Source organism: Dunckerocampus dactyliophorus, chromosome 15 (genome assembly GCF_027744805.1).
Source record: "Dunckerocampus dactyliophorus isolate RoL2022-P2 chromosome 15, RoL_Ddac_1.1, whole genome shotgun sequence".
NCBI lineage: Eukaryota > Metazoa > Chordata > Actinopteri > Syngnathiformes > Syngnathidae > Dunckerocampus > Dunckerocampus dactyliophorus.
Window position 1 is genome coordinate 7,825,062 of NC_072833.1, and position 24,939 is coordinate 7,850,000.

Genomic DNA, 24,939 nt, shown 5'->3' on the forward strand with positions numbered 1-24,939 from the left:
GATTGATGTAACCACTTAGCTTCTTTTTGCTCTTACTATACAGCCAAGACTGATGATACCACCTGTCTCCAGGAAAAGTAAATCATCCTCTTTTTACCAGACATGCTAAACAGATTAAGCGACTTCCCACTGTCCTCTGCCCTTAATGCTACACATGGGATTTGAAAGCAGACTCTGGCACGTCCACATATGGATCCATCATCTTTACCGCTCATCATGTGGGGGGACTAACAGGGACAAAGGGCGAGAGCTACTTGTGGCCGTAACACTTTCAAAGATCATTACAAGTGCACTGATAGACCATCCTCACAATTATTAGCCATAAAGAAGCAAGTGTTTAGATCATCGCTTTCTAAAATGGCTTGGTGAGAGGTGAAATGGGGTTTCAATGTCACCACGAGGAGTTGTTATCGCCGATATGTATTTTTAAACGGTAATTTATGTTGAGGCGATGGTGCTGTGTCAAGGTTTGATTCATCAATGTGGCTGTTTAAATGTTGGGAGTACAGCAGCAGAAGATGGAGTATAGAAACACACTCCCACATAAAGCACTCCTTTGGGTTCTTCCCAGTTTTGCTGACTCTCACTATCACCTGTTTCTGCTTGCTTATTTGGCCAAGTAGTCGCCAAAATAGAAATCACAATGAGGTCATTACTAGCAACAGGAAGCTTATAACACTTATACAGGGCGACTACTACTACTACGGTAGTTATAGATACTAAACATGTACTTTAAGCAACTAGTTAAGGTGCCGCAACGCATGCTGGGAGTGCTTCAGGCTTCCTAACATGCTTTGAGGCAGTTGCTTTGTAAAAATGTGCTAAAGTTACGCATTAAGAGGTAACATGGGTATTGTTTACTGTTCCTCATAATAATAGCAGGTTCCCTACATGTGTTTATTTACCTGTTACATTTTTGTGTTTGCACCATAATTATAGTTGGTTTTCTATTTAGTGGCAACCTATCTGGTCTGCTGGTGGCGTCTTGATGACATCACAGCTCTGCGGTAAGTGTCGCCCATGACACGAGGTTAGAATTTTTTGAGTGTGCATGTCAAGCTCCGCTGGAGGGGTCGGAGCCAGTCGGTGTTGCTTCAGCTGGCGGCGTAGCACAGGAGCATAATTAAGCCTTTCTAAAACATTTTGATGTCGGGTCGAGGGCCACAAAATATGGTTGTGCGAGTTCAAGACCCCTGCTAAATAATAAATACATAATAAATAAATAAATGCATGCGTAATAATAAATAATACATACTGTACAGAACCCACATGGCAACTACTACCAAACAGAACCAAACCATACAGCTTGCTGCAATCCGGATTACTGGCAAGTAAGAACTGACACACTGGGAACTTGCTCAAAGCACTCCATTCAAAAATAAACAAAACATGACACTTTACCACATTATTTCATGCAGAATGGCGACAGCAACGTCACACAAATTGTCATGCAGAACATTTGGGGATAAATACAGAATAGTTTGCATTAAGGGTGTCCAAAGTCCGGGCCAGGGGCCACATAAGTTTTACACTGAAAAGAAAAATAGAAAAATGTAATGTTACAAGATATCACACGAATATTGTAATAACTATGATAAGAAAATGTATTTAACTGCTTAGCATGAGTTTACCTATATTGAATTGGATTTAGGGTCTTCATTACACAAAACATGAAGAACATTAAAGTGGCCCCTGCACCCTTCGATGTTTCTGTGTGCAATCCTCAGTCAAAAAAATCTTTTATAATCTTTGACATGCCGCCAAACTCCAGTGTTCAAGTGCCCTTTTTCTACTTCGGGGTCAGAAATGTCCCACTTATCTAGAACCTAGAGTTCAAACGTGGAGCAGTGTGAAAGAAGACCTAAACCACCTCTCGGTCAACAACATGAAATAGCATGTCCTTCAATTGTTAGGAGAAGAACTACTAAAGGCAGACATAATGACAAAGCTGATAGCTGGGGGGGGGGGCGGGGCAAGCCTTCAACACCACAACAAACAAGAGCAAACATGCCAGCAGTCAAAGGGGATGGACATGAGCCACGTATGAAAAAACATTTACTAGGGCAGCCCAACCTTTGCTCTTTTGAGGGTGAAAAAGCAGATGTAAAATGCTTGACTTGGAGAGCAGCTGTGACAGACATATAGACTGCTATCACTCAAATGTCAAGTCATCCACATGACCTCATCACTTCAACATATGAGGCAGAACATTAAGCACATGGAGTTGCAATAAAAAAAAGAGAGTCCCTGTTCATTAAGCTCAGGTCATAGACATCTTTACTCTCCCTCCCTATTAGTGCAGCAATGAGGCATATGATTTAATGGCTTCCGCAACTCCCCCTCCAGTCTCCTCCTTCAATTAGCAGCTTCCAAACAGAAAGGCAATTCTTCCATGAACAAAAAAAATGCATGAGCAGCCAGATTCTCTGTGTTGGATTTCACCCAGCAGCTGTTACACTCCCAAGTCTGTGTCCATAAATCTACAACACAGAGAAACTGGCTAACAAGCTCATTTGCGCACACATTTATTCGACACTAGGCTCTGCCATCCATCCTAATTTTAACGTTTACGGCTTTTGGCCCTTTTCAAGTCGAATACATTGAACTAGCCGGCAACTCATATATTATACTCTCGGGTTACTATAGCAGAGTATTTCTTTGTATACGTCAGATTTACTGGAAGGACAAGGATTGCTACAATGCTTGGCAGAAATTCACATTCATTTGCCCCAAATAATTACATAGTATGTGTCTGCTCCACATACAAGTGGACAGCAGGTGTTTAAAGAGTTTAAAAAAGGCCATCTGGTGGACATTCGAGTCCATCTGTCGCTATGATAAGTTAGAGGAGCAGGTGAGCTAACATTCACTACACCTGACTGCATCAAGTAATAGTTAATGTAAAGGAATGGGCCTGCAATGTGTACAATAATACCGGGAAATGCCAAATAACAGTGCTTTAGGTTTCTCACAAAAGGATATCATTCCAGAACCAGTAGAACCACGTTGTGTACATCCAAAACTTGGTGGCCAGGTAGATTCCCAGCGGCAGAGCACTGTGCATGGAGTGGTCGAAGAAAGCCCTGGAAGGAAAACAATGGACGTGAGGTTATTGGCACATAAAATTTAATTTAAGAATCCCTTTTGGTTCTGTCTAAATTCACACTATAATTACATCTCCTTTAATTACAATCATACTCACTAGCTCCATGATGTGTGTGTGAAAACTCATTTAAAAGCCAAAAGAATTCAAACCTGAGCACGAAATACTTGTTTTTCTATTAAAAGTATATGTTTTTTCCCCATTTCAACCCCTGCAAGCAATTTCTAGTTGTGTTATTCCATTGGAATAGATTCATATTCTGTACAGCTTACACAGAAAATCCTCCAAGATAGACAAAGGTGGTTCACTGCTTTGAATAAAGACCCAAAGTGAACATTATGATAAGAATCATGGAGCAAAAGCTTCTAAAACTGAAGTTTATAGTACAAATGAAGAATTACGCACTTGGTGAAATATTTAAGCGGGAGTTACATCCCGACGTGTGTGTTACGACACGCACGGGCCCCGCAATTTTTGGGAAATTTGTTGGCCGAGGCCAGCACGTAGAGGAAGTAGGCTATCAGAGGGGTTGCAAGTGTGTCGTACTTAGGCAGAAAGTGATTCGTGACACCCACGTGCTTGCCGCTCGTGCTCCGTTGGTAGCTTTCAGATCGTGAGTGGGGCACGCGACTCGTGCGTGATATGTGTGTTTCATGTAAGGCTGTCGTATGTTTCACTCACTGGGGACGTACCGAGTGTGGGCATCGTACGAGGCTCGTGAAGCCCACTCACTTTGACTGTAAGATGGGCGTACTGGCTTCCTACGGCACCTCCGGCTAGCTTGACCGGGAGAACCAGAGTGTACAGCAGGAAGAGCTGCCCACCGTGGCCGGGTAAGGTGCATTAATGTCAGATACGCTATGTGAGCAGCTGCCGTGCGCCCAGGGAGGTCGGGAGGAGCCGCTGCCGTGGCCGGGCAATGTACACAATGTACTTTTAAACTTCTGACACACGCACTCCTCCTCTGCCTTGCTCTCGCAACCTGGCTGCGTGCAGGGTTTTTCTGCGTGCACACAGAAAATAATTTGCATCCCTATTTTCTTCCTTATGGGCTTTGCGTGGTGTCTGCGGGTTTGAAAATCCGTGCGGGCAATGTGCGTGTCTCTTGCGATTTTCCCCATTTTTGCACATAGGATCACGTACGTCGGGATGTATCTCCCTCTTTACTAACACTTACAAAACGACAACTACATGAGACTTGCAGTCATTTTAAATATGAAACATCAGCTTTCAGAGTGTGTCAGTGTGTGTGTGGATGTATCTGACTTACTTGGAGAGGAACTGCACAGCCACCCAAACGCCAGCATACATGACGCCCTTGATAAGCCAGGAGTCAATGTCGAGGTCAGCGATGAAACCCACCAGCCAGATGACCACGAAGGGCGTTCCCAACATCACCTTCTGTCTGAACTCCTGCAAGATGACAAAGTATACGCAAAGTGAAAGGAAGACATGGTTGTTTTATTTGGTAACATTTTTTCTGAGCTAGTGTTTTATTGTACTTTTTGGGAGAATGTTTTATGCATTTTGTGTATTTTGTGTAGCTTTTCTCTATCTTGTGTCCATCCCCTTCCTGTCAGATTGGCATCATGAAATTTGAAGAATGAATAGCAAAACAGACCATTCTTTCTAAACCATACCATTTAAATTGTAATCAACGTTCTAGTAATTCTTCTACCTTGTCCATCTTGAGTCTCTTCAAGTAGGATGGACTGTCATAACCTTTTGCTTGTCGCGCTTCCTGTAAGTGATTTATCATCCAAACATTCTTCCTTTGCTTGGCAAGGTCAAGCGGCGTTTCACCCTTGAGGACAGAAACGGGTGAGGCAAAAAAAAAAAAGAAGCCATTTTCTTCATTGTTGATACCAGGATGCTGATGTTTTATAATATAACATAACATATAAAATATAACATTATTATTATTGTATACCTTGATGTTCTGTGCATCAACATTTGCGTTGGCATCCAGCAGCAGGCTGATGACGGTCGTGTTGCCAGCCAGCACGGCCCAGTGAAGCGCCGTGTTCTTGTGATATTTGTCACCCAGGTTCACAGACACGTTGAAGGTCAGTAGCAGCCGGGTGGGGTCCACACTGTTGTGCACAGAGGCCACATTGGTTTAGCAGGAAGAAAACAGGCTTGGGGCCCACATGTCAGAACATGACAATGACGGAACACAACTACTACAGGTGTGTTTTCGTGGTTATGTGTGCGCTCCTATATATTATTAACACTGTAGAAAAAGAAAGACAACTTATTACATCACTACACTAAGGAAGGACGACGTCACTTTCGTTCGTTTTAGTTGACTTTTTTTTCCATTCATTAACGCAGACTCTTCTGATTGTAGTGTGCCAAAGAAAAGGGAAGTGAAATCAGACACTGTAAAATGCTCAGAAAGGGTAAAAAGGGCAAACATTGGCCGCATGTTTGGTCTCAGCCGCTCAAGCACCGCAACCATCATGATATGATATCCATGAACATGTGAAAGGATCTGCACCTATGAAGTGGACAGCGATAACTCAGCAGCATCGTCTCTCCCTCCTTTGTAACGCCCCTTTCAGTGTGCAAGACCACCACAGGGCTAAAAGAAAGGAGTTCCCTCTATTTTTATTACCGTTTAATTTAATTCTTGTAGTTAATCTTTTTATTACTATAATTTATATGTTCATGTGTTCTGTGTATAGTGCGAGTGACTGAGGTGTTAATTTAGGTATTATTTAGGTATAAGTTCCAACTCACACTAAAACTCTTACTCACACTGCTGTCGCAGGAACGGAACTCATATGTAGTTCGAGGACCTCCTGTATTGTGGTTTTTAATAACATAATAAAAGTTCAGCTATGGATGTGGTAGATGGTACAGCAGGCTATGGTGAAGCACTTCCACAAAGACAGACCAAAGAGGGGCTTGTTTCCCTGTGTTAGTGGTCTGTAACAGTCATCCACATCTGCAGAGCATACCCAATAAAAGTGTGTGCTTGTGCCTGAGTGAGTGTACACACCTGTGTGTCCTATAGGCTGCCCACATAAGAGGAGTCATGCCATTCTGATCCATCATGTCTACATCCTGTCATACAGCAAAAAAATGCAAATTCATTAGGTGATGATGCATGAGGGAAAAATCTCAATCCAATGTCTCCCTCTGGTGGAGCACAGTGGTACAAATACAGCAATGGTTCCCAATCTTTTTACAGTCACGTACCGCTTCAAACATTTCACCTGAAGCCAGTCACCCCTTACTCCTGCACACTTAAAAAGCATGCACGTTTTTATCTTAATTAACTTGAAATATTGAACATAATTACTTGGTTAATTAATTTTATAGTAATGTGTATTTTGTATGGTCACATTTCACATGAGCAGTAATAAATAGAGAAGTAATCCTCCTAAATATCGTTTTTTTCCCCCAGTCTGATGTTGGCATCCTTCCGTACGAATGGCTTGAATGTGAGCTTCACCTTATTTGTCCACTCACGATGGCTATGGTTTAAGTTTGCATATTCATTTAATACCAAATTGAAGGAGAATGCTTAACAACCACAATAAAGCAGTATTCCAAGCACAAAAATAGATCCAACCAACTATGAAGCCTAATTTTCAGGGGAATCCCCAGTGACTGGTTTTCAGCACTGCGCCCTGCGGGGACTGGAACATCAATACAAATTAAATCTTGACGAAAGACGAAAAAAACACTCTTAATGCACAAAATAATCATCAAATGTACTTATTTGTTCAGATAATGCGCACAGAGCAATGAACAACATCATGCTCTTGTCTGCTTTCTGCGCCATTCTTGCGCCGGGAGGCATTTAGGCGCACTCGTAATTGTGAGTGTTTGGCGCATTCACATAACCCCTATTACAGTCGGCGTTCCTCACTTGGGGAAACTACGTTATACACTATTTGCTTTTCTAAACCCTCAAAAAAACATGGTGGAAAAATATACCAATCCCAGCAATACCCACTTTTCTTGGATAGTAAAAGTAAATCGTAAAACCATCTCTTACCTGTCCCTTGGCAATAAGGTAGGCAACAATTGAGGTGTGGCCGAACTGGGCGGCCAGGTGCACACAGCTGCATCCCTCGCCATCAATTAAAGACGGGTCGGCACCGTATTTCATAAGCTGCACCACCATGGATAAGTGTCCTTGTCTGAAAGAGAATGAGGCATGACAATGCGTCCAGGAGGAGGTACAACAACTTGAATTTAATACATAGACACTGTACAGTTGCTGTTGTGGGCCTCTGCGGCTGTTACATTTTTACCTAGTAAACAGTGCTTTTACTATTCACTTTAATGGCAAACTTAGTGTGCAAAGTTCTTTTGAAGATTTAAAAAGAAATTTGAAAGACTTAGTTGCAAAGGCAGTGACACACTGTGGCATCTATTTCCACTGCAGTCATAGTGGTCTGCATCAGTGGGAGGCTTTAAAGGTCATTTGCAGGTGGATAGTAGAGAAAAAGCTATCAATAATTCAGGAGTCAAGAGATGTCACATGACCATCGATTTATAGCGTAGGGGAAAAACCTATCATAGGTTGTATATTTACCTGGTGGCCCAGTGCAATGGTGTGGAGTTGAGGTCTCCTCCGAGCTGGTCCACTATGGCCCCTTTTGATATATAGTACCTGTAATTAAGTATTATAAGTGTTCCAACACATTCTCATGAGCCATTAAGCCATTAAAAAGCACCCTCACTTGACCAAGTCTATCCTGTTGTTGATGGCAGCCCAGTGGAGGAGTGTTACGTTTTCTTTGTCTGGCTGCCGAACGTCGAATCCAGCCTCCACCAGCTCCCTGCATCGCTCAAAGATGCCGTACCTGCAGGAGAGGGCCAGAGAGGTTGACTTCAGAGCCACATTAAACACACACATGCATGCATTATTCCGCTTACTGTGTGGCTTTAACGATGTCCCAGGTGCTGTAGTCGTCCACGTGATTTTTGCGGGTGACATTTTCAGTGTAGCCGTGGTTGTAGTGACTTTGGGGTTTGATTTCCTGAAAACGAGAAACTAAGGTCAGTTATCATGTTATATACCCAAGCATGACGTAGTTAGTTATACTTAACTAGAAGGGAAAGTACAATTGAAAGAAACTTCAGCTACTTCCTAGTTGTGATGTCAGGGCAATACAAGTTCCTCATGTACATGGGGAATCTCAAAGTCAAACACAATTCGTTCCATGACGCTGGTTGACTTGCATGTTGTTCTAATTTCCATATTTCAACACAAATAAATTAACCAAGCACAATAAAACTAATCTATAATGTACTGTTACAGACTTTTTAAATTGCTGGAAGTAAAATGTTACGTAGTGTATAATACAGTACATGTAATTATGGATGGAATAGCATGTGCTTGATAATATTTTTTGCTTATTTAATTAATTGTATTGTAGCCTGGCAGCAAGAGAGGAAAGCAGTGCTAGAACTGGACAAAGCAGCCTGATCTAATCCTGCGTCGGAAGATCTAATGTCGCAGCATCTGTGCTACTTCTCACATTCAATTAGCCTCCACGGTAACTCAGCAGAAACCACAATTAGCCTCAATCACCCAGAAAAACAGAGCATCTTGCAAACGCGGCACATCCGCACACAGGTTCCACCACACTGAGCGCGTCATTTTTAATGAACATGAGCATTGTTTTGAAATCACAACAACAATCCATGCAGCACTGTGGTTAGCCAGTGTGACATACTGTAGGCTTACAGCTGGTACTGCAAATAATAACAACATGAACAGCCACATAATTCAGTCAGTTGCTGGATAAAGCAGAAGCCCATTTCAATGCTGCTGGAAGAAGAAGTTGAGAACTTTCTGAGGGAGACACAGCGATCCTTCAGACTGTAAAGTAAGTACGAATCGAATCTATCGCCATCTTAGCTTTGTGTTATAGGTGACAAAGTGTAATACCTAATAACATACTATATATCTGTATACTGTAATCTTTAGAATATGCAGAGGGACGATAAAAAATAAGCTAGGGGCTGAAAATGACCCCAGGCGGCACTTTTGACACCCCTGCACGAAGCAGTTTATTTAATGATGCGGCATTACCTATACAGTTGCATAAGGTATTATATTTGTGCCCCCACTTTCTCATACAGCTCCAACAACAGGTCAACGTTTTAAGGGGTCTGAGCCAGGTGTATTTATTTTACTCAACTGCAGAGAGTACCAGATATTTATTAGATATTTATTAGGGTCAAGGCGTTTAGGAGGCCTGCATATGTAGACACACACTTGTATAATCATTAAATAACACCATGTTATCGCTTTTTTGTTGACCAGTGACAAGTAAAAGATGCATAACTAAATTAATAATACCATATCTGTTACAATCAATACGTTACAATAATAATAATAGCAATAGTAGTAGATGTAATTACACATGCCTAGTTCAGCTGTTAAATTGATTGTTGATCCCATAGCGACAGCACTGAAGCAAAATGGCGAGCACTACTTGGCAGCACCCAGCTGAGGCGCTGTTGGCTCACTCTTAATTGAGCTTTCTAAATACGTACAACATAATATCAGCAATGCTAATCGTTCCGTAGGATCGTATGTTCAATGGTTTAAAAAAAAAATATTTCAATGAAAAAATATTTCTTCGAATTTTCTCCTAAAATGTATATATAATTTGTATTTTAAAAATAACAATCAACTGATTGAAGATGAATTTTCTCCATTTAGTCCAGCATTTGACTAAATCTTTCGTACAGATTTCACCCTGGTTTTACTTAGCAAAATTGGGTAAAAACAATAAAAGAAAGTTTAGTTTTATGACAAAATTGGCTGTTATCCAAATCCAAACAACTCTGTTAGGTATGCTGTAAAACTTGAATGTCATAGATACAAAAAACAGGTATGAAAAACAACAGAAATAACTTCTGCATACATGGTTGTTTTACTGAGAGTGCATAAGAGCAGGCGTTGAAGACCATAGTAAATGGAGAGATTGCTTCAGCAAAAAACAGGTAAAATTGTGCAACTCAATTGTTTTTCCAAAATCTGGATGGAAAGACTGATTTTTTTTTTTTAAGTGCTCACAATTCATGAACAGTGACTCAATCTAGGATCACGGGGGGGGCGGGGGTCAAATGACTTGTCTTTAAATCCTCAGCCAACAGATGGTCAATCACTTTCCCCACGTCACTCTCCCATGGTTACACCTTGTCAGCCCCTGCTTTGCTGTCTCCACTCCCTCCTGCCATGATGGCCATTTGTCATTGCAGCCTCCTTTACTTTTTCTTCCCTGATGACAATGAAGTGCTCATTAAAACATGTAATCCATTTTAGAATGGTATTGATTTTAGTTTGGGGAGGAAGCAGGTTGAGGGGATGGTCACTTGGCCATATGGCAAATTCCCTTGGGAGGGCATTGACTGAACATGCCGAAAGCCTCACAAAAACAGTTTACTGTATGTATCTATCTACATTACAAGCAACGTCCTATTTGCGGTTAAGCAATCGTTCTCCCGGAATTGAATATGGTTATGAAATTAGCTCTTCAAAGCATTCAAAATAATGCAACCAAAGTATTGCTGAGTTTACTTTTTTATTACACAGCATGACCAACAATATTGTTTGGCTTTTGTGACAAACATCTGTGAGTCAGGTCCCTAATCCAAGAAAAGTCCATCAAATAAAAGATAAAATTGGAAAAAAATGGGCGTGCAAAATACTTTTAGGGTAGGGCTAATCATTTGACATACTTATAGATCAATTTCTTGTGTGATTTAGAATGTATGACTTTTTTTTTTTAACAGACTCTTCAACGCAATAGTAATTTATTGACGGTCCCTGGTATAAACAACCAGTGGTTAGAGCAGCACTTCCCGTGCAAGTTCCCCGCACCATGACACAGCAGTTCGGGCTCAGTGGGGGGGAACTACCGCTGTAGCTACGAAGCTGGTTATCCAACGTGAAACTAACTTCACCACGGTACACCGCGGTCATGTCTGCATGGTGGTGTTGAGTTTTCTTCTTCTTGCGGGTGGCGAGAGTCGAGTGGCAACCAGGTTTGAGGCACATTACGGCACCTACCATGTTGGAGTGCAAAACTGTGTGTGCAAAATTGAGAGCAACAAGTTGCAACCTCACTTTCAGCATTAACAGAATCGGCCAGTAAAAACGAAATCTACTGTTAAATGCGGAATATCGCGGAAATTTACATAATGTGAATGAAATGCTGTCATCATGAGGAGAAGGAACGTGTCCGCTGAATTGTGGTAGAAACTCATCACAAACACAGCCCCCTCCCAAACAAAACATGTCGAAACGGCGACCTGACACACCGGCGAAAGTTGGCGAGAAAGCTTCGAAAGTCTTACACACACTCTTACAGAGCATCAATGTAAGCCTGCTCGGTTAGCTTCATTTACCAGACTATGCTAGTGTTGCTGTGCGCGTGCGACCCATGCTATATGCCCGCAACTGTGCAACTTCTGAGTGAAATAAGGATGGGAGGCACGTTTATTCTTGCACACAGCTTGTCTAGAGACATTCTCAACACACACAACACACTTCCGGCCTTCAAAATAAGAGCACGTTCACCACATCCTGTCCAAATGCGTCAACAAAATAATGGTGTCATAAAAAATATTCCATTACTAAGACAATTGGAATTGCATACGTCTTTCTTAAGCACAAGCACGGGCATTACAGATTCTGTATCAATGTGTGCAGATTTAGAATTTTACGAAAACAAATTGGCACAAAGCCTTGCAGAGGGAGTACCTGTATACCTTACTGAGAAATAGTCTGATTACAGTATGAATGTGTCTCCATGAACACGCAAACCTGTAAGCACAGTTAATACACTGCCGAACAATCACAACTCTCACTATTACAGCTGCATCATTCTTGGCTGAAGCATTTGTGAACATTCTGCTGTGACTGCAGTCTGCGTTGTCATTCTTGAACATGATTTGTTGTTTTTCTTCAAGGCTACATTTAGCATACTTTGCTCCATGTTTGCTGACAAAATGCCGATGTAAACTGGGCTCTTTGAAGACTGACACCACCTCAAAACAGAAGACATAAAAGACATACCGGTATTTCTGCTTGAAGCAGAAAAGTGTATTCCCTTCCCTCCCTTACTTGAAACTGCCTTCCATTTGCATTAGGTTTTCTCTTCATTTTGGGATTATTTATAGATATTTCTCAATTCCACTAGTTGGGTAAAACCGCTGTTGTGAAACACCGATATGGATACACTGCCATCCAGTGGCGGGATGCCGTCGCTTCACGTAATCAGTAACAGCATGCATTGTGAGAAATGTCGTTTACGGTGAATACACGCATTTATACTGCATACACCGTATGTAGCGGATTCCTCCGGCTGCCGAGAGGGCGCCAACATTCTAAAGTACTTTATTATATCGCGCCTACTTCCTGTGTACAATCTGTTTTTGTAATTTCATTGTACAATCTTTTTTTTTTAAACCACTGTTAAAATAAAAGCAACCACACCTAAAAAATTAGTTGTTTTTTTTACTTGAAAATGTTTTAAGTAATATATTGTATAAATATATGTGTGTGTGTATATATATATATATATATATATATATATATATATATATATATATATATATATATATATATATATATATGTAGATATGCTATATAGATACATGTATAGTTTATTATCTTTATTTTATTTACGCACATATTGACCACAATTACTGCACATCCATGTCGGTATTAGATGCTGGCAGACAACTTGTTACTGGTTATTCTGGTTGAATAATCAATAACAACTAATATAACACCCATTAGCCACATCTGTCAGTATATATGATTACATTGAGACAATAAAGCATGTAAGATAAGACACAAATTGGTGCAAATGAGTTCCTATCAAGTTCAAATAACATTATTAAGTGTAATCTTACAGCTTATGATAAGATGTCAGCAATGCAAACATTGTTCATTGAATAATATGCATGGGAAGAGCAAATTAGGAGTTGGCGATACGGAACTTCCAATTTTGGTGTTTATCCTTTACCACGTAGATACAAGGCCAGTATCACCATAGTTTTTATTTAAAATTTAACAAGATCATTGAATTACTTTGTTTATCATAATTATAATCACAATAAAACAACAATATTAATGAGCAATTTAATAGTATAAAATACAAAAATATAAAACAACGTATTATTAACAACAAAACAATAGCTATTCCCTTATATTATATACAACTATTTGAGTAAAATAAAGTTAACAGTGTATAATAATAACTATTAGCTCTCATTCAAATCCTTTTGGCATTTTGCTGCTAAATCCCGCCTGTAGCGATGACAATAAGATTTGTGAAAACAAATAGAGAAAAGAACAATAAAAATAGCGATCTCATCACGATCCCATATTGATACTAACTACCCTTGGTATCGATGCTATTGATATTTAAATCGATCCGCCCACCCCGAATGTAAATAGGAAATTTGTAAAACATTAATAGATATTGGGATTATTGTAGTTTCAACAAGGTATGAGCACATTGCAGTTGTTACATTTGAATAAACGTGTGTTAAACAATAAATGCAACACATCACCTTCAGTAACTGACATTTGACAGACATTTAAGTGAGTAACACAGCAGTCAGTGTAGCTCCTGAGCTAACGACGTTTGCCTGTAAGGATTAACAATGACCCGCTCTACACACGACATTCAAATCGACCACTTCAAGATTATACAATTATACAGGATAAATAACCAAAACGATGTTAAAAGAACACGAACATCTGGCCTGTATTGCACGAGCAATGCAGCAGGAGGAGGGAGAGCGGGGGGTGGCTACCGTTAGCGCATTTAGCATCGTTAGCTGCCTGACATCCCCCCCTCCACCACTGCTGCTGCTTTTGCAGGGGGGCATCGGTTCTTCCAAAATAAAAAATTTAAAAACACGGCAATAATCGAGAACCATTCACGCCAAAGCCCCACGTATTATAGTGCGTGCGAGTTCGTGTGTCTACGTGGACGCGACATGTTTCCTGGACATACCTCTGGATGGAGAATAGGGACGCAGCCAGCTTCTTTTTCATACTCCTCCATGACGTCGGCCATCTTGGTGGTGATGCTCGCTGAGCATTGTGGGAAACAGGAGGCTGCGAAAGGGGAGCAGACGCGAAGGAGGAGTGAGCAGCTGTCAAACTGTCACTTTGTTGCAATGTTTTAATGCGTTAAATAATTTGGATGTGTGAGTAAATTGTTTTTTTTTTCTGAATAAATGTATTCTAAATGATACAAGTTTTAAAGTTGTTATAGGCTGGCGCTTGTAACAACAGCCGATGTAATGAACCTGTAATGCCACTAGATGTCCCCCTCGTCCATTCATATGGGTTTCTGTAATACACTCCAGATCACAATTTTAAAGGAAAACTACATTTTGGGGGGGAATTTTGCCATCATCCACAATCCTGATGTGAAACAGAACCACATTAAGTAAGCAATTTATTGCAAAGCATTAAAGTGAAATCGGCTGTTCATCAGCTGATCCCAAACAACTTTAAAACGCCTTTAAAAGCCAAAATCTTGACGAAAACGTGGATTCTGTCATTTTCTATCAGGTATTCACACTGTCATGATCACTTGATGGAAAAGGCAAAAAAGCTTTCTCTCTTTGAAAGCAGTGGGATTGTTGAGCTGCATAAGCAAGGCCTCTCGTAGCGTGCCACTGCTGCTGAAGTTGGACGCAGTAAGACAGGCAGTCATTTTAAACTTCTTAACAGATCCTGAGGGTTATGGAACAAAAAAGTCAAGTCGTAGACTCCAAAAAGCCTCAGCCGGAGTATCCGATTGGCCGTCTGTCGAGACACAGGACCATCCTCTGCCCAAATGAAGGTTGTTACTGGTGTCGAGCGCAGTCCAATAACCATCAGACGGCATCTGCAAAAGAAGGGTTTTAAGAATAAAAAATGTATTCAAAGGCCTTGTCTTGTTCAGCGCCACAAAATTGCCTGTTTGGAATCTGCATGAGCACACCAAATATGTGACACTGAAAGGTGGAAGAAAGTTTTATTCTTTCTTGACTGGCCTGATGGCTTCCAACATTACTGGCATGACAAGGAGAGCCCACCTAAGATGTGCAGGGGGTGCCATCATGATCTGGGGTGCTTTTTCCTTCAATGGAACAATGGAGCTTCAGGTTGTGCAGGGGCGTCAAACGGCAGCTTGCTTTGTGGAGATGTTGCAGGTGGCACCCCTCATGACTGAAGGCCATCTGTGTGGTAATGACTGGCTTTTTCAACAGAACAACGATGCAGTTCACAATGCCCACCTGACACGGATGGCAAAGGAAGTTTACAAAAATGGACATCAGTTCCAGAGCGTTGGTGCCCTCTGTGAAGCCATCTTCACCACCTGAGACAACATTCCCACTAGCCTCTTAGAAGCACTGCCATCAAGCATGCCCAAGATTTTTTAGGTGATTAACAAAAATGGCCCAGCTATTCATTACTGAGTCCTTTCTGGAACATTTCATTTCTATTTCATGGAGGTTTGTGTTTTTTCTTTTAGCTGTGGTCTTAAACATTTGATGAGCTGATGAACTGCTTATTTCCGCAAGTGTGGAGTTGTTTGTGTTCATCTGTTTGTTTGTGTTCAAAATAACTTGAAAAGTTCTGAATGGATTTGGATGAAATTTTCAAGGATTGTCGGAAAAGGGATATGAAGAAATGATCATATTTTGGGGGTGATCCGGCTCACTGCCTGGATCCAGGAATTTTTTAAAGGATTGTTTAACATTGGGAGATCGTGCCATTTTCACTATTTGTGCATATAACTCCACAAAAATGGTCAGAGCGCTTGGAAAAAAAAATACATGACAAGTTTCCAACAGGTTCTATCAAAGTATCAAAGACTGATCCAAAAAATGTTGGATGATTATTTTGGTGTGAATCACAATATGGGAGGAACTATGGCACTATAGTGTTTTTCTAGTTTGCAATAAATTGCTTGCTCAAGACATTTTTTGTCTCTCTCCCATTTCTTCTTTTTGCATTTTGAAGTTCTACTTGGAACCTCCTTGAGATCCAACTGTAGATCCAAAATGTAAATTCTTAAAATTTTTCAACTGGTCTTAAAAGATTTTGATCCTTTTGATCAGGAGTGTACCTCATTTGACCGCTAGTTGTCCAAATATACCCAATTAGAATAGATTGGATTAGATGATGCCCCAAACAAGTAATTGTGTATTAAAAACTGATGATTAAAAAAAGCACATTTTTTGTTATCTACGTCAATATAGTTACTAAGCAATTTTTGAGGACGATTATAATCGTCATAAAAGCATGCATGCTTTTGACAGCCTGTTTCAATCACCTGACATTACAAGTACCATATTTACAATTAAATGTAAATTATCAGGAGGACTGTAAAGTGAGTGAAAGTGGACTGATCGAGTGAGAGATGCCCTATTCAACCAGACAAATCAAGCAAGCACGAAAAAGGAAACTCGAGTTCCTGAAATACAAAACAGACACGGGACACGGTAAACGTCACTTTCAAAGCAAATCAAAGATAGACGACATAAAGGTAAAACCAAAGCGTGCGTGGGCGAAATAAAAAAAAAGACCACTATATTATATGTGTGACGAAATAGTCTAAATTATCATAACGGGTGTCATGTGGAAACTAAAAGCAATCCTTGTTTTGTTTACGATGCTTTTATTTTTGAAAAACGTAACAGGAAATAGCGTGGTTTGTTGTCATTTGCACGTCTGTCCTCTGAATCTGACATATCTGAACCGTTGGAGCAGCAGCTAGCAAGTTGTTTTAATTCGTATTATTATTATTTTTTACTAATCGTAGTTTACATTTGATGAAGAGTTATATATTTGCTTTCAAGGGAATAAAATGGACTTAGCTGGGCTGAACTTATCGACCCTGATGTGGATAAACGTCTGTCACAGTTAAACTAGTCAAGCTAAGAGCTAGCATCCCATTTCTGAAGACGGATATAATCAGTCAGCATTGTCCTTCAATGAGCCGCTGTGTAAAGATAAGCACAGGTGAGTGGCAAGCAAACCAGATAACACACATTTCAGAATGAAATCTCTGTTTTTCTAAACAGCTGTTACACAGGCAGCTGGTACTGCTAATGTTTACGATGGGTTACCCTTTGCATAGGACCAGACTGCACTCTATTATATAAGAATCTAGGATTTTCACGTTTGATTAGAAAGGTTCAGCTTCTGCTTAACCCCTGCATCAAGTATGTCTGCAAGCGTATTGATCATAGTTGCGGTGGAATGGTGTGCAATTCTCCGAATCTGCATTTGCAAGACATACACCCCTACGGTATATTTAGCATCTTTGTAGAACCTAGTCTCGCACTCCCCTTCTTGTGTGGTTGTTACTTTCCCTGCATCACTTGACCCCACACACAGACACACGCTGCAGTGTTCCACCCTGGTGCTACGTTACCACTTTCTCTTGTATGGAGCAGGAATAAGACACCTAGCATCCACAATGGTGCACGATTAACCCTTCAGAGATTCTAGGGACATTTTGTGCTATTTATTTTTTTTTACATTTTCCACGTCATTTTGGGTGTATCGAAGGTGAAACATTGTAGTATTGTCATCTGTGTTGGCATAAAGTGGCAATGCTACGCAAAAACCAACACATTTGTTTCTCGCGACAAAAAATGTCCCCATTGAAAATGCCATTTTTGAGCCTTTTATCTTAAAATAAACTAGTGCAATTGTTAAGATTTTAATTAGGATTGCCTACCAGAATGGTGATACTTTTTCCAATTTAAAGCATGCAAGTAGGGCTGCACAGAAAATTTGAACAAAGGAAAAAAAAATCTCACAATATTAAAAAAACAAAACCTTAACAAGCCCCATCACAAACACTATTATTTTACTCAAGAACTCAAACTTGACTGTCTGTGGCATGATGGCCGACGCTTCCTCCGCACTCTCCTCATCCCCAGATCGAGTTGGCTCAGTAGTTTTAAAAGACTGACTTGTTTAAAGTAGATTTCAAGCAGTTTGGGGGAAGCTGACTTTTTTTGTGTCCTGTTTTTGACTGCACACAGACGCAAACTTTAAAAAAATGTAATTATTTTTAAGTAGACAACATCAATAGAGACACAGCACCCCTACCAACATTTTGCTGCATGCTTTGAATGGGAAAGAGTAGCACCATCAGAGTAGCATCCACATGGTGGACAGTAGGCCTAATTGAAATGTTAACATCAAGGACTGCGTTCATTTATGTTAACATAGTAAATGTGGGATTAAAAAATAAATAAATAAAAACACATGGTGATATTTGTATAACATTGTCATTTTAAGGACAATAAGAGGCAATTCTAAAATGTTTTAAACACATTGTAAGAGGCAATTCTAAAATGTTTTAAACACATTGTAATTTTAAGGACCATAGCAGGCAATTCTAAAATGTTTTAAAAATGAATATCCTCAAGGCAAATTTCACATATATTCATTAAACATGGCCAAAATTGGATTGATTTGGGGAAAAAAGGGGTTCATTAACAGTCATAAATTACTGGTTGTCAACAAGTACAAACTTTTTATTTGACAAGGTGAATTATTTACTTTTGTACATCAATGTAGTGGCTTTTTATGGACCAGGGTGTTTGTTAATGAATGGTTATTCTGGACTTTACATGCCAAATTTACGGTATGTCGAGTCCAAGCTCAAGCAAGAGACTCGCACATTTGCAATGCAAATGAGGTTCCCATCCTCTTGCCCTCTGCTCAAACCCTAGCTCACAATAGCAGCACTTTGTTCTGGTTATATCTTAGAACCAAGCCAGAAAAGCTGCAAATATACAGTACAGTATGGAGGCAGTAATCTACCTTGGGAGACAGCTTTGTGTAATACTGGCATGGAAAGTAAACAGACAGTAATTGATTTCAGTTTCACTGTTATATCACAGAGATGAAGGCTATTGCTGAGCTTGGAAAATGTTTTTCTATCATTTCAAGGTGACACAAGGTGGATTTTGCCAATCCAATAGTCCACTGAGCTGCTCTATTACATTTTTAGTGAGGCTGCTGTATTGCAAAACCGACATGACACTTAGTCATAAAATGTGATGACTCTCACGTATTCATATGCTCAAATGCTACAGTAAGTTTGTTTTCGCCCACACCGACCTTTTCTTTGACCTCTTAAGCAGAGGACTCATAACAAATTCTGTTTGGCTCATAAGGTTATCAAAATGCCAAAGCTGGCACTTGATTTTTCACTCTATTGGGACACCCACGTTGCCTGAGGTACATTAGCTGATTGCCTTTTTTGTTCTTGTCATTGTGGATTTATGCAGTGGCACACAAATCCAGCTCTGGATGCCAGTTTACTTTTCCCAGCCAGTGCCTACAATTGGGGGAAGGGGGGCAAATGAAACGAGATCTTTGATTCAAGAGAACATTTCTATCAACAAGGCTGTTGTGCAGTTGTGACATTTTGAGGCAGTGGAACCATCATGGTTTGCGTTTTTTGGCACAGTTAATACTAGGGTTGTCAGAGTTAACTAGTTAATAATGCCTTAACGTAGGGCTGGGCGATATATCGATATTTTCAAAATATCGAGATTTCTTTTAAAGCACGATATCAAAAACAAACATATCGTTCATATCGATATAGACTGGATTTGATGCAGAGGGCTCATGTCTCAAGATGGCGCCGCCCGAGTGGCAGCTAGTTACAGCAGCTTTTATTGTTTAATACTGCTTTATTTGTACTTTATCGTTTTTATGCTGTACCGACTTCTTAAGCAAGTGTGCAGCTATGGATGTTCATCTTGTTGAGTTTGTAGATACAAACAAGCCTCTTGCTTGTTGCAGGAGACACATTCATTCCATTCCATTGTTTACACTCCGGAGCAGCTGTTAGCTTTGAGGCAGACACTCCTTCGCTACGCCGTGCGACCGGAGATCCCCGCAGAGATACGGAGGAGGCGAGGCTGCATAGCGGGAGTGAACAGCGCAAAGACGGTATAAAGTTGCTGTGTAAAAGACTGTATAAACCATGTTTGCTGTCTGTCATCATGGGAAACGTGAGATGGTAGAGCTAATGGCGCTCTCTTGTTATTTGTATTTGTATTAGTTATTTGTATCTACTGTCGCTGTGTTGTCACCGAGTGCGACTGACTCTTAAATGCCAGAGAGAAGTGAGAAGGTACTGGAGCACTGCAGGTATTTTCTTGTCCTTTGTACAGTGGTACTGTGGCATACATATTTTTGCATTGAACTGTGAGCTAAAATTTGTGGTACAAGCTGCTAATTACCAGCAGGCATAGCTGAGGACCGCTATTTGGGGGATTGTGTCAGTGTAAAAAGGGTTGTACAGAGCAAGCGCACACACAGAGCGCTCAATGAGATGGCGGTTATAGTCTTACGACGGAATTTCTTAGCGTTATTATTTATCAGCAATTTATTAGCATTTGTGCTTTAACTGCTGTGTTTGTCAAAGATGATGATGAACTAAAAGTTGCATGTTGAAAGACCCGCGGTTTCATACTTCAAACTAAAAGTGTGTAAAAGAGGAGTTGGAAGTGAAGTATAAACTATAACCAGACTGCGCTACAGTGTCCCATCTGGCGCATTTCAGAATAAGAACATCATACCAACAGTAAAATATGGTGGTGGTGGTATGATTGTCTAGGGCTGTTTTGCTGCTTCAGGACCTGGAAAATTTGCTGTGATAATGAAACCATGAATTCTGTTGTCTACCAAAAAATCCGGAAGGAGAATGTCCGACCATCTGTTTGTGACCTCAAGCTGAAAGGAACTTGGGTCTGCAGCAGTATAATGATCCAAAAGACACCAGCAAGTCCACATCTGAAGGGCTGAAGAAAAATAAAATGAAGACTTTGGAGTGGCCTAGTCAAAGTCCTGACCTGAATACTATTGAGAAGCTGTGGCATGACCTTAAAAAGGCGCTTCATGCTGAAAAACCCTCCAATGTGGCTCATTTACAACAATTCTGCAAAGATGAGTGGGCCAGAATTCCTCCACAGGGCTGTAAGAGACTCATTGCAAGTTATTGCAAACTCTTGATTGCAGTTGTTGCTGCTAAGGGTGGCCCAACCAGTTATTAGGTTGAGGAGGCAATCACTTTTTCACACAGGGCCATGTAGGTTTGGATTTGTTTTCCCGCTTAATTATACAAAGTTTCATTTAAAAACTTAATTTTGTGTTCTGTTGTGTTGTCATTGACTAATATTCAACTGTGTTTAATTATATGAAACATTTAAGTGTGACAAACAGGCAAAAAATAAGAAATCAGGAAAAGGGCAAACACTTTTTCACACCTTTGTATGAAATTATATATAAGAAAATGCAATAAATGAATGTATGGGAAACCCTGCTATATGGTACAGTATGAGTCAACTAGCTAGTATTTTTTAACTAGCTTGTAGCCTAAAGGGGCTGCAGTTGAAATTAGAAATGAGTGGAAAAACTGTGTGTGGCATGTCCCCACAATAAAGGAGGGGTGTGCTGCATAAACATTGAAAAGCACACAATGGAGTTGGTCTGTCTTGGGCTGCTCCTCCGCAAATACTGACAGCCCTGCAGCACCAGCCTACATTTTATAGGGGGCGGGAGAAAAATATTGGTGATGTCATCTTAATGTGTCGCTCTCTTTCCCATTCCCCCCCCCTCGCTCTCTCTCTTTTCCTCCATCCAGGATCTGTGTTGTGAATATTATGGTGCTTTCTTCTGCCCCAGCTGCATGAGGTACGTCCTATCATCAGTCTCAACTAGTGCACACCGCGTTAGTCTCGATTTCTTGCACGCTTCCATGCATGTGATATAATTCATCTGTTGTTTGTATTTGATCCCGTTTGGGGAGTGATCCCACTTGTGTGTCCTGTTTTGTGAATTGGTATAGCAGGGGTGTCAACAGAAATGACCTTTGCACTTCGTCTTTTAACATTTCAAATCTTCTGGCTGATTATGCCAACATCTGACTTGAGCACCTGTGTTTGTCTTTCCTTTTAGTCTTATGTAAGAGGTATCGCTCGCTTCTGCTTGCACACACGCACGCGCTATAACAGAAACATTCAAATCAGGCAGCATGCGTCACATCACAACACATTTTATTCCACTGTGCAGCTTTATGTAGTAGATTGAGCCTTGACAGTTAAAGAGCTAAACAGACGGATTGTTTCACCACCACAAGAGGATGGGACACATTCGAGGTCGCCACAGTCTCCTTGACACCTCGCAGAGTTCAGTCCGGCTTGTCATCGAGCTCATCAGCATTCCCATCCGCATGTCGCTCCAGTGGATCAGATAGCTGGATGTTATCGAGAGTGCTGCTGTCACAAGCATTGCACGGTTTGGGATATTACAAGGTGACACTCTAGCTAGCAATGGGCATTCACTTTCTGGCACACTGTGTAAGGATGGAAATGGTTGTGCCAATGCACCATTTGACAATGTTTGTGTTGTATTGAATTTTGCTCTGGTATGAAGGGTACAGTACTGTACTGTACTGTATAAAAGCGTTGGTCTAAGCCGCGGGTGTCCAAACTTTTTCCACCGAGGACCACATACGGAAAAATGAAAGTATGCAAGGTTCAGTTTGATATTTTGTAAACCAACATATGTAGAGATGCTATGAAGTTATGTTTTTCAAGAAAAAAACTGCATCTCAGCTTTGTGATATAGGTGAAAGTGTATTATTAGTATGAACTTCACTCTTTGCTCCTTTTTTTCCCCACTTTTACTGTTGTTTTTTCCAAATACTTCAACTTATCAAATAATGACTGTATTCCACTTTGTTCCCCTAATATAACTTTTTTCCAGCCTAATTTGTTTAAAAACGAGTTTTATTTTGTTTTGTTTCTCATAATATTACAATTTAAAAACATTTTTTTCCTTTAATATTTTAACTTTAACGTTAAAAGCTACCTAGCAAAGAGGAAACAATTTGTAAAGCTAGGAGAATATACATCTGGGAGTCTACACAATACGTGTGGAGTACCACAGGGGTCCATACTGGGACCAAAACTGTTTAACTTGTACATTAACGACATTTGCAAAGTAACTAACAACTTAAAATTGGTCTTATTCGCCGATGATACCACCGCTTTCTGTTCTGGTGAAAGCACACAAGAACTCATTAAAAAGGTCAAGGATGAAATGGTCATATTAAAGTCATGGTTTGACAAGAATAGATTATCTCTGAATTTAAGTAAAACTAAAATAATGCTATTTGGTAATAGTAGAAAGGACACGTACGACCAAATACAAATTAATGGAACGGATATTGAAAAAGTGGAAGAATATAAATTCCTTGGGGTTATAATAGATGAAAAAATGAGTTGGAAATCTCATATTAAATATATACAACAAAAGGTGGCGAGAAATATCTCTATATTGAATAAAGCAAAATATGTTCTTGATCAAAAATCACTCCACACTCTGTACTGTTCCTTAGTATTACCATATCTAACGTATTGTGTGGAGATATGGGGAAATAATTACAAAAGCAATCTTCACTCACTCACTGTACTGCAAAAAAGATCTGTGAGGATAATTCATAATGCCAAGTATAGAGAACATACAAACCCTTTATTTTTAAAATCACAGATATTAAAATTCGCAGATTTAGTACACTTTCAAACCGCTAGAATAATGTATAAAGTTAATAATAACTCGTTACCCAAAAATCTAATCAAGTATTTCTCAATTAGAGAGGAGAAATATGATCTTAGAGGAAAATTAAACCTAAAACATTTATATGCGAGAACAACGCTGAAAACCCACAGCATTTCCGTGTGTGGAATTAAATTATGGAACGGATTGAGTAAAGAACTCAAACAATGTACAGAGATGAGCAAATTCAAAAAACAATACAAGCAGTTGATGTTTGCTAAATACAAGGCAGAAGAGTCCTGATTGTTCTGTCAGGTTTGTTATTTTATTTTATTTTATTTTATTTTATTTTTTTTCTATTTTATTTTATTTTATTTTATTTTATTTTTTATTTATTTAATTAAATTTTATTTTTTATTTATTTATTTATTTTTATTTATTTATTTATTTATTTATTTTTATAATTTTCTTTGTTGTGCTTAAAAAAAAAAAAAAAAAAAAAAAAAAAAGGTCATTATTATTATTATTATTATTAATGTTCTTTCTTTTTTTGGGGGGAGGGCTATCTCACCGTTATCTATTATGTGTTATCCTGACTATCACTGAAAACATGACATGGAATCCAGGAAGTGAACTACATGTACTGTACTAGATGTAGAATGGATGGGGGGTAGGATTAAATAAGCTTTGCTTCTTCCTACTCCTTTTGGACATGTGGAACTGTCAAAGAATGATTCACGAGATGTATTCCATTGTAACCTTCATGTTCAAATAAACTAAACCAAACCAAACCAAACCAAACCAAACCAAACTTTATGCTACTAAAAGGAGGTTATTTTTCAACATAATATTAGAAGGTTATTCTAGTAAAATTGAAACATTTTTCATGTTAGAATACTTTTCTCTCTTCATATTTTGATTTTGTTCTCGTATAATTACAGATGTTTTTTCTATTTCCGCTGTTGTTTTTTTTTTTTATTTTCCAACTTTCTTCTTGTAGATTTTCTTCTCGTAATTATGACTTTATTCCCATAATATTTTGACTTTATTCTCATAACATTCTAGCCTTTTCTGCAACCTAAATTTCCAAAAAATTACAACTTTATTTGTTGTTTTGTTTCTCACAATATTACGACTAAAATAACATCTTTTTTCTTAATATTTCAACTTTATGCTACTAAAATGACATTCTTTTTCCCCATAACATTACAATGTCATTTTTGTAAAAATATGATTTTTATCGTTA

General features: G+C 39.5%; 2 protein-coding genes across 5 annotated transcripts in view; one reads left to right on the forward strand and one right to left on the reverse strand.

Moving 5' to 3' along the window:
* Window positions 1–14,206, reverse strand: part of zdhhc17 (zinc finger DHHC-type palmitoyltransferase 17) — a 23,457-nt gene extending 9,251 nt beyond the window's left edge. Inside the window, exons 1-10 of the mRNA XM_054753159.1 lie at window positions 14,113–14,206; window positions 8,000–8,103; window positions 7,804–7,926; window positions 7,656–7,733; window positions 7,113–7,257; window positions 6,108–6,172; window positions 5,034–5,196; window positions 4,782–4,907; window positions 4,374–4,516; window positions 2,981–3,083 (exon numbers count right to left, since the gene is read on the reverse strand). Of these exons, the coding sequence (XP_054609134.1) occupies window positions 2,981–3,083; window positions 4,374–4,516; window positions 4,782–4,907; window positions 5,034–5,196; window positions 6,108–6,172; window positions 7,113–7,257; window positions 7,656–7,733; window positions 7,804–7,926; window positions 8,000–8,103; window positions 14,113–14,175 (1,113 nt within the window). The 5' untranslated portion in view covers window positions 14,176–14,206. The remainder of the gene's footprint in view (window positions 1–2,980; window positions 3,084–4,373; window positions 4,517–4,781; window positions 4,908–5,033; window positions 5,197–6,107; window positions 6,173–7,112; window positions 7,258–7,655; window positions 7,734–7,803; window positions 7,927–7,999; window positions 8,104–14,112) is intronic.
* Window positions 14,207–16,827: 2,621 nt separating this feature from the next.
* Window positions 16,828–24,939, forward strand: part of osbpl8 (oxysterol binding protein-like 8) — a 58,118-nt gene continuing 50,006 nt past the window's right edge. For 3 of the 4 annotated variants that reach the window (XM_054753710.1, XM_054753712.1, XM_054753714.1), the window contains exons 1-2: window positions 16,828–17,120; window positions 21,778–21,827. The gene's annotated coding sequence lies outside the window, so the exon portion shown is untranslated. The remainder of the gene's footprint in view (window positions 17,121–21,777; window positions 21,828–24,939) is intronic. The other variant, XM_054753711.1, reaches the window with a different exon arrangement.